At 48.4% G+C, this 9,852-nt stretch overlaps 1 protein-coding gene across 1 annotated transcript; it reads left to right on the forward strand.

Annotated features, from left to right (window-relative positions):
- The first annotated feature begins 4,758 nt into the window (after nucleotides 1-4,758).
- LOC147619379 (uncharacterized) lies at nucleotides 4,759-9,368 on the forward strand. Its single transcript, XM_086773016.1, has 2 exons — nucleotides 4,759-8,404; nucleotides 8,511-9,368. The coding sequence occupies exons 1-2, from the start codon at nucleotides 5,551-5,553 to the stop codon at nucleotides 8,879-8,881; spliced, it is 3,225 nt and encodes a 1,074-aa protein (XP_086629142.1). The 5' UTR covers nucleotides 4,759-5,550; the 3' UTR covers nucleotides 8,882-9,368.
- Nucleotides 9,369-9,852: the final 484 nt, after the last annotated feature.

Raw genomic sequence — 9,852 nt, forward strand, 5'->3', positions numbered from 1 at the left:
GCCGCATAGGCATACCTCCCTCTCTTAGAGTAAGTTTGAAAACAAAAGATTTTTTTATATTTCATCCAAGACTCCCACATCCTGCAGCAAAGTTTGCTACCTATAGGGGAGAGATCGGCCTTCGAAAACAGAACATCATTAATCGAGAACCCCTTCCATGATCTCTTGCCTTTGAGCCAAAATCTTCCAACATCTCTTTTAATCAAGTCAGCCCACACATCATTGGAAAATATGGCCCTTTGCACCCACTTAGCCGCGAGCTTTTCAGCCAGCAACCCAACGTCAATAATGCCAAGACCCCCTTGCTCTTTAACTAAGCAACAAACCTTGAAAGCAACTTTGCTGATCCTCCTTCTGTCAAGGGAACCTCCCCACAGATAATTACCCAAGATGGAGTTTAGGGATTGTATTTGGGTCTCTGAAGGCTTCCAGCAGGCCAGGAAGTAGACGACGGAGGGGATGATGAAGTGATTGAGGACAAAGGCTCTGGAGGCAACCCCTGTGTTAATGTGGCTCCATTTCTTGACCTGCAGCTTAAGTTTATTGAGCACATAGTCCCACCTTTGTTTAGCAGAGATGTTAAAGCCCATCGGGATACCAAGCAGTCTGAACACGACACCTTCGGGGATAATCTTACAGCCAGCGGCAAGAATCAAAGGAGGGGGCCCTCCCTCTAACACTTTGAAGCTGGTCTTGGAGTGGTTTATTTGGGAACCACTGGCCAGGCAAAAGGTCTCAAGGCAGGACATGAAGTGGGCAGCCGTCTGCACTTCATTCCGAAGCAGCACATTAGTGTCATCAGCAAAAAGTTGAAGGCATAGAGGGTTAGGCCTGTTGGGAATCTCAATACCCTTAATGTTGTTGCTGGCTATTTCCTTGTTTACCAACCAACCAAGAGCATCAGCAACAATGGCAAAAAGAAGGGGGGAGAGGGGACAGCCTTGCCTAATGGATTTCCTAAGAGGAAAGGCATCAGTGAGAGACCCATTGACAGCAACCTTGGAAGACGCATTACCAAGCAAAGTTTGGACATACTTAATGAACTTCCTGTTGAGGCCAATATCCTGAAGGGATTGGAAAAGGAAAGACCAATCAATTCTGTCATAGGCTTTATCAAAATCTATTTTGAGGAAGATGTAATTCTGCCCAGAGTTTTCCGCATGCTCCATGCCCTCCCAAAGGCTAATAATAGCATCAAGAATATATCTACCCTTGATGAAACCCTTTTGTTCTTTGAGGATCCATTCGTCCATATAGGGGTTGATTCTACTGGTGAGAATATGAGCATAGACTTTGTAGAGGGAGGTGAGACATGTTATGGGTCTCCAGTTTCCAAGATCATCTTTCTCTTCTTTTTTGTGGATCAGTTTGATGATCCCCATATTGGTCCTTTCTGCCAGACCACCTTTCTTCATGGCTTCCCTCCAGATGTTTAGGATGTGAGGGGTCAGCTCATCTTTAAAAGCAAGAAAGAATTCATTAGGAATCCCATCTTCCCCCGGAGATTTCCTCTTTTTGAGATGAGAGATAGACTCCTTGACCTCCTTCTCGGAGAACGGGGCGTCTAGCTTAAGAGCTAAAGCTGGGTTGACGACCTTTTTCCTAATGAGAGCAATCTTAGCTCTAGCAGCAGTAACTTCTTGAGAGGGAGGCTGGGCTGAGGAGAACAAGTTAGAAAAGTGCTCCTTGATGACCTGCAAGTTTTCGACATCATCAGCAGCGGCAGAACCATTGGGCTTCTTGACCATAGGAATTAGATCCCTAACTTTTTTCCTTTTGAGGAGGGCAAACATCTTAGGGTGAGGTGTGTCTATTTTCCCAGCCCACACTTCTCTGTACCACAATCTAGTGGCCTTAGCAGCCAACAACTCCTCGAGTCTGAGTTGATTCTTAAGATCGATCGTGGATTGATCTATAACCCCTTTTTTAGAAAGATATAAGTCCTGGATCTGTTTCCTGATCTGGACTCTCCGATTCAACCGAATCAAATGAGCTTTACGCTTATGATCCTTGCAAATAGAATGAACCTTACTGACGAGACATTCCCATCCCTTGGAGGGGGAGGAGAAAAGACTGAAGGCCTCAGTAATGGAGCCTTTAATCATTTGCTGGATACACGGAAGACGAAAGAGAGAAGGGTCCAGGTGAGGCCACCCCGCCCTCCCTTTGGCCTGGCCAATAGTCAGCTTGCAAATCAGAGGAAGGTGATCAGAGATGGTCAGGGAGGAATCCGTCGTGCAGTTGATCTTTAAGCACATATCAGACAGGCTACCAGAGGCATACAGTCTGTCCAATCTCGCAGCTCTGTGAAAGGAACCTTTTTGATTGTTAGTCCAGGAGAAACCAGTTTTAATAGAAAGGTCCGAAAGATCTTTATCAACTTTGAGTAACTCCCATTGAACTTTTTCCTGCCCATTGATGGTTCTACCAAGAAACCTATTTCTGTCTCCCTGGGATTCAACCATGTTAAAATCACCAACAAGAAGCATGGGACCCTCAATCTCAATGATAGACTGCCAGGTGGACGCCCTTAGGTTAGCCAAGCACGGGGCATAAACGGAAACAAGAGTGCAGTTGAAAGGATTGCCCAGTCTAACCGCGGTCCAACAGTGATTGACATCAGACCAAGCATCTAAAATAGTATGCTCCCACTTCGTGTGAATGCCTATAGCTGCCCCACCCCTCCCAGAGTGATGGTTGGTAAAAAACCACCGAGCATTATTGGAGATTCTTTGAAGGTTCATATGCAGCTGAGGACCCCCTATTTTAAGCTCTTGAAGACAAAGAAGGTCGAAATCATAGGCTAAGTCCTTTAACCAAATATTGATGGCTACAGCCCTTTCCGGGTTGGTAAGCCCTTTACAGTTGAAGGATAGCAATTGACTAGACATCATTTTTTAATGGTTTTAGAAGGTTTACCCGCGGACACGGAGGTTCTAAGGGCTTCTTGACTTTTATCCTTTTTCCTCTTCATTTTTGAACCCAAGAGAAGGGGAGAGAAGTCACTCTCCTCGGGATGTTTCATAGGTGAGAGGGACATCCTCTTCATCATAGCAGCATCCTCTTCATCAAGTTGAGCTTTGAAGGCATCATCCATACGTTGGGTTTTATCAATGAAATCCTCGTCTGATTCCATAGGGGAATCAAGATCTTGGCTGAAAATCACTCGGTCCTTGTTAGGGGCCCTTCCCGGGGAGGGGTGGTCAGCACCTATAGGGCCTGAAATCGGGGCCTCTTTGGCCTGAAACTGAATGCTAAGACCATCTTGAACCTCTGCTAGGAGGGGGGCATATCTGTTAGCTGGGATGTGCCAGTTAGCTTTGTTGTTTTTAGCCTTGGAAACATGTTTTTTCTGGGGCAGAACAAAGGCCTCGTCTTTGGCCGGGTTTTTGTCACTAACGGCTGGCTGCTGAAGCTCAGGGCATTCCCTAATCAAATGCCCTTGCTTATTGCAGTTGAAACAGGCGTACGGGAGGTTCTTATAGGTCAGGGTTTGCTCATAAATTATTTGGCCCTCACTGTTTTTCAAGGGGATTTTCTCCTTAAGGGGCTTGGCGGTATCTACTTCAATAAGCATTTGATGCGCCCATTGGGGATTGACGACCTGAAACGGTTTTTGACCTAGAACTTTTCCTACCGCACCCCCAATCCTCTTAGCCCATATAGAATACTTAGTGGGCATATCAGTCAATTCAACCCAAACGGGGATTTTGGTGGGTTTGGGGCCTTTGGGATCAAAGGAGTCATACCAACGGAAAAACGAAAGGGGCGTGTTTCTTATGATCCACTGCCCGCTGTTTATAACAGAAGTCGCACTTAAAATATCCTCAAAGATGAACATATAATACGAGTTAGGAAGATGCTGCACAGAAGCTACCTTAATTCCTTTCTGTTCCCAATTTGATTTAATCCAGAATTTTAAAGTGTCTACAGGTGGTCTGGCCCCATGACAAAGACCAATCAAAGCATGGGAAGATAGATGGTCCTGCCATGCTTCTAACTCTTCATTATCACAAATAACAGCTCCATCTGAATCAACATCAAACTCACCAATTTTTTCTTCAAATGTCGGGTTCTGCGACAAATTAATCAGACGATCAAACCTGGAGGGAGTCGAAGCCTGACCAAAACCTGAGATCGACCGTGTGGCTGCAGGGAGTCGGACAGCGTCAGCAAAGGATGCAGGCTGTCCGTTGACAGCAGGGCCACGATGCCCCTGAGAGGAGGCGACAACCTGATGAGTCTCAACAGAAACTTCAGCATCAACACGGCCTCCCACACCGTGTAGCTGATGGAGAGGCGGAGCAGATGCTCTGCTCACGGAGGGCACGTTGACAGCAGGGCCACGATGCCCCTGAGAGGCGACAACCTGATGAGGCTCAGCAGCACCTTCGGAATCGAGACGGCCTCCCACACCTTGTAACTGATGGAGAGGCGGAACAGATGTTCTACTCACGGAGAGCGAGCCACCAGGGAGCTTAACAGGTGCCTGATGGAAGACCAGAGACGAGGGGCCAGCACCTTCGTGAAATGACTGAGAGGAAGAAGCCGCACCGGCATGAACCACATCTTGGAGCGACATCTTAGTGAATAGTTCCCCCCTCTCGGGGGGAGCGGGTACAGAAAGGAGGAGCGCAATAATCAGAAACAGATGGTAAACCTCGCAGGGGAGATTGGGGCTGGAGCAAGCAGAGTTCAGAGAGCATGGACGACACCTGGGCCAACGGCTCTATCACGCGTCGTTCATGCGAGCTCCCCCTAACCTTCAAAAAGAGTTTTCAAAAATAAAAATTACAAAACGAACTTTCCTCTTTTATGCCTTAAGAACACGGGCAATTGCCCGCCGTCCCCCGTAGACCGTAGGTCCGTAGCCCAAAACACGTGTGAACGGATATCCATCCTTAGAACTGGGCAATGCACCGTACAGTATACACGAGAGAAGTCTGCAATGGACGGGTCACGGGAAGTTGGTTGGGTGGCTGATGATGAGATTTGAGATTTGAGGGGGCTCGCCGGGCTGTCGCGGAATGGAACGCCCGCTAAAATGCCGGCGGTGGGCAGAGTCGGCCAGTCCAGAGTGGGTGATGATGATATTCAGTGGACAGAGACTAATGGATGATGGATGTTGAGATTGGGTGGGCGCGCTAAGTTGGCGGAGGAGGGAGGCCTCGTCCAACCAAACTAGAAGCAGAAGCTTCTGGTTCGTACACATTTTTTAATTGGACGTGGGAGTGCTACCGTGCTTGCTTTCTTTTCTGTGCTGAGTGGGCACAGTGCCCACAATATCTATAATTTGTGGGTACAGTGCCCACAATATATATACACAGTGCCCACAATATATATAATTTGTAAATACATACGTTTGCACTTCCCTAAAAGCATCCTACCTACCTACTCACAAGAATGGAACAGCTCCTCATTTTAATAATCTTCTCATATCTATCTATGGCAGCCCTCTTTGCGTTGTCGTTCAAAAACCCACCCAAGCTGTACACCCTTTGCAAATTCTTTGAAGAGAAAGTTCTGTAGCATCCTTGCAGGTTCATTCATATGGGTTCCCCCTTTGCGCTTCTGCACGGCTGCAGCCGGGGGCTGCTGGTAGTGACCGTCTTCTTTCATTGCCTCTTTCACCGCCTCACTGTAGTGCAAGCCAGCTCTTATATCTCTAACCCACCGTCGCCTCAAGCGGCAGTCGAGACGCCTCTCAGCTTTCTGTTGCGTCTGAAAAATCTTCTGGACGACCCCGCGGGCTTTCTTTACGATTGGTCCAACCGTTCCAGTAGTTCGCCTTGCACCTGGACTGGTGTCATGTGTAGCAGCCCCACGAGCCACGGCCATGGCGCCGATGATCCCCTCGACGTTATAGTCGGCCTTAATTTCTTCAATTTGGGGCTCCAAGGCTCTACCCTTCCCTCAGACATCTGCCAACGCCTTCCGAATCTCACCCACATCGACTTCTCCTTCAACCAGCTGCAAGGTCCTTTCCCTTCGCCGTTGCTCCATTGCAACCGACTGCAACACCTCAACCTGTCCAGCAACCTCTACGTGGGCAGCCTGCCCTCAGCCATCGATCAGTTAGAGGCGCTCCAAGTCCTCGACTTGTCCTACAACAACTTCTCAGGCCCCATCCCGGAAGCGTTTGGGCGGCTTCCACAGCTCCTGGAGCTCAACCTTTACGCCAATCTTCTCAACACCACCATCCCCCCGTATCTCGGCCAATTGAGCAAGCTACAGTACTTACGGCTTGCATACAACCCTTTCTTGCCATCCTCCATCCCTCCAGAGCTAGGGAATCTAACGGAGCTCACATACCTGTGGATGACAGGATGCAATCTCATAGGCCCAGTTCCCTCAACACTCGGCAACCTCTTCAAGCTCTCCAACCTGGATTTGTCCGGCAACGGACTCACAGGAACGATCCCATCCACCCTCTTCAATCTCGACAGCCTCTACCAGCTAGAGCTATACGGAAACCAGCTGGAAGGGAGTATCCCCGACAACATTGGAAGTCTCACCAGCATCGTGAATCTCGACCTCTCTGACAACAAGCTCACCGGCCCTCTCCATTCTAGCATCGCCCGCCTGCACAAACTCCAGAGTCTTCACCTCAACGGAAATGAGCTGTCTGGCTCTCTTCCGGAGGGGCTCGCAGATCTTCCTGCCCTGGCAGAGCTCTGTCTTTTCAACAACAGCTTCTCAGGGTCTATGCCGCAGAATTTGGGGCGAGCTTCCAAGTTGGTAGTGTTCGATGTCACCTCCAACAATTTCACGGGGCCGCTGCCGCCTTACCTGTGCGCGGGTGGCGCTTTGCAGGTTCTCATCACCATGTATAACTGGTTCAACGGAACAATCCCAGAAACGTATGGTGATTGCACACATGTGCAACGCCTTCGGATGAATGGCAACATGCTCACTGGGACGGTGCCTGAGGGCTTCTGGGGACTACCTGCCCTCTACATTCTGGAACTTGAGAACAATTTTCTGGAGGGTAGCATTTCTTCTAGTATTGGCAATGCGGCCAATCTCTCAACCTTAAGGTTAGCCAATAATCTCTTCTCCGGCAGCCTGCCTGGAGAAATTGGGAATCTGGGAAATCTTACCGTGCTGTCGCTGCCTCAAAACCGATTCTCAGGAAGCCTCCCCAAACAGCTGGGAAACTTACAGCATCTCAACTCTCTCTATCTCCAGTTCAATTTGTTCTCCGGGCAGATTCCACAGGAAATTGGTCTGTGCAAGCAGCTCAACACTCTTAACCTCGCACATAATCGCCTATCCGATGCTATCCCTGATTCTCTAGGAAACTTTCCGTCCATCAACACTATCGACCTGTCCTACAACCGGCTAACTGGAAACATTCCGACATCCCTCTTGATCCTTAAAGTAACTTCGTTCAATGCTTCCTATAACCTTCTCTCAGGGGAAGTTCCTTCTGGTTCCTTGAGCCAAGCCTTCGACACCAGTTTCATAGGCAACCAAGGTCTTTGCGGTGAGCACTTGCGAGGCGTTGAGGAATGCAAGCGGCCGTCGAAGCTGTTAGAAGCAATGCTGGCTGGCATCTTTGCAACGGCTTTCATACTGCTGGTGGTAGGCCTGGCGACCCTCTACAAGCTACACAAACCATTTCCAATCAGTGGGTACAAGTTCCAGAGGTCTTCATGGAGTCTGACTTCTTTTCACAAAGTGGGATTCAGCGAAAATGACATCTTGAGCAGCTTGGATGAGGACAATGTGATAGGCAGCGGGGGTGCGGGCAAAGTCTACAAGACAACGCTCAGAAATGGAGAAACAGTGGCCATCAAGAAGCTGTGGAGCTGCAGTGGCAAGGATATTCACGATGTGCAGGAGGAGGATCATGAGGCACTGGTGCATGCGCAGGGCCGGATGAGTAGCTACAACGTGGACCGCGGGTTCAGAGCTGAGGTGGCGACTCTGGGAAAGATCCGGCACAAGAACATCGTGAAGCTGCTGTGCTGTTGCAGTAGCAAGGACACCAAGCTGCTGGTGTACGAGTACATGCCCAACGGGAGCTTGGGTGACCTGCTGCACGGGCGCTCGGGCGCGTCCTGCCGCAAGGCCAGCTTTGTTCTGGATTGGCCCAGCCGCCACAAGATTGCGCTGGGCGCAGCGCAGGGGCTGGCCTACCTCCACCACGACTGTTCCCCGCCAATCGTCCACCGCGACGTCAAGTCCAACAACATCCTTCTGGATGCCGATCTCAATGCTCATGTTGCTGACTTTGGCGTAGCAAAAATATTGCCCTACCAGCACAATATCACCATGGGTGATATTAAAAGTGCGCCAGCTGCAGTGGTGAACCCCTGCTCTGCAGTTGCCAAACCGCACTTGGATCAATCTCTACTGCAATCGTCTTGCATCGCAGGCTCCTACGGTTACATCGCACCAGGTATGCACTAAGCACCAATAAAAGGGGCGCACATAGGTAGTGCTTTAAATTTTTGCAATCCTCCTCTGTCGCATTGCAATGTGCAGCTACTTTGTTTCTTTTGCAGAGCACGCCTACACCCCAAAGGTCACGGAAAAGAGCGACATCTATAGCTTTGGCGTTGTGCTGCTGGAGCTGGTCACCGGAAAGAAACCCGTGGCTCCAGACGTGTTCGGCGACAACACGGACATCGTCAAGTGGGTGTGCAACAAGTTATCCAGCCACGATGGTGTGAAGGAGACACTCGACTGCAGGATTGCAGATGGCTCTAAAGAGGAGATGATGCTAGTGCTGCGAGTGGCTCTCCTGTGTACCAGTGCGATGCCTTCGAATCGGCCGTCCATGAGGGAGGTGGTGGACATGCTGGTGCAAGCAGACCCACGCAAGCCCAAGTGGAAAGCCGACGTAGCTTTAGAAAAGGGAAAAGTGGAGAAATGAGCACAAAAGTAGTGGGTGAAGTTGATGCCTTTGAGAAATTGTAAACTGAGTTCCTTGCGTGACTCATCTTTCATACCCGTGAGAGAGAGAAGTGATCCGTCTTCTTTTGTTTTTGGGGCCAAATATAAGACTAGTGATGGAAGTCGAAGTCTAGAGAAACAGTAACTATGGTATCTATCATCTAATCATATCCTATATAGATGTCTTGATTCCCGTCATTGGATTCAACCTCCTTGATAATAGCAGTGATGGCAAAAAGTCATCCCCTAGAGAATGTTGTTGGGCTGGCACATTCCTAATGATGTAAGGGCAAAAAGGTAAACTTCAGCATACCCTGCAATATCCTTTGTGACGAGAGCCTGTTCATATGCTAGCTGTGCAAAATGCATACTCTTGCCTATCAAATAGTGGGGGACAAGCCTTTTTTGTAAAGAAAGAGAGTTTGTGTGTGGTATTAGTAGTGGTGGTACATCCATTTTACCTTTCCCATATGGTCATGCTTTTTGTGATGGGTGTCTATGTCTAACCTATGAGGTTGATCATTAGAAGACCAAGGCCTTTAAACGTTAGTGCAAAAACGCAAAGGTTTTTAAACCTTAGAGCAAACAAATTGATTTTTTTACATGTGCAAAACATCACAACAAAACTTTTAAATACAAACTATAAAAAAGCACAATAAAAGTTTTAAAGACATTATAAAATACACAACAAATCTTTATTACATGTAACTCATTGCACCCAAATATCACACACAGAGGTTCTCGAATATATATGCATTGTGTTTGCACAAAAAAATATATTAAAAATTTTGAACATCATAAATTTACCACATCAGGCTCGGTACACATTGTTAGGGCACCTAGTTTAGTCGACCGAAAACTACGGGCATGATAAACAAAGGACGGGCACCCAAGCTTGGGTGCCGTCCTATACACATGGTTGCACTTGCCTAAATTTGTAGTGTGAAGCTC

This window comes from Cibotium barometz, chromosome 33 (assembly GCF_041138505.1).
Source record: "Cibotium barometz isolate CiBa-2024 chromosome 33, ASM4113850v1, whole genome shotgun sequence".
Lineage (NCBI taxonomy): Eukaryota > Viridiplantae > Streptophyta > Polypodiopsida > Cyatheales > Cibotiaceae > Cibotium > Cibotium barometz.

What these genes read in the sequence shown, in the direction of transcription:
- LOC147619379 (XM_086773016.1), top strand. Translation starts at nt 5,551, where the DNA reads ATGGGTTCCCCCTTTGCGCTTCTGCACGGCTGCAGCCGGGGGCTGCTG. An exon ending in CTACGGTTACATCGCACCAG is followed by an intron (nt 8,405 to 8,510) that starts GTATGCACTAAG and finishes TTTCTTTTGCAG; the next exon opens with AGCACGCCTACACCCCAAAG.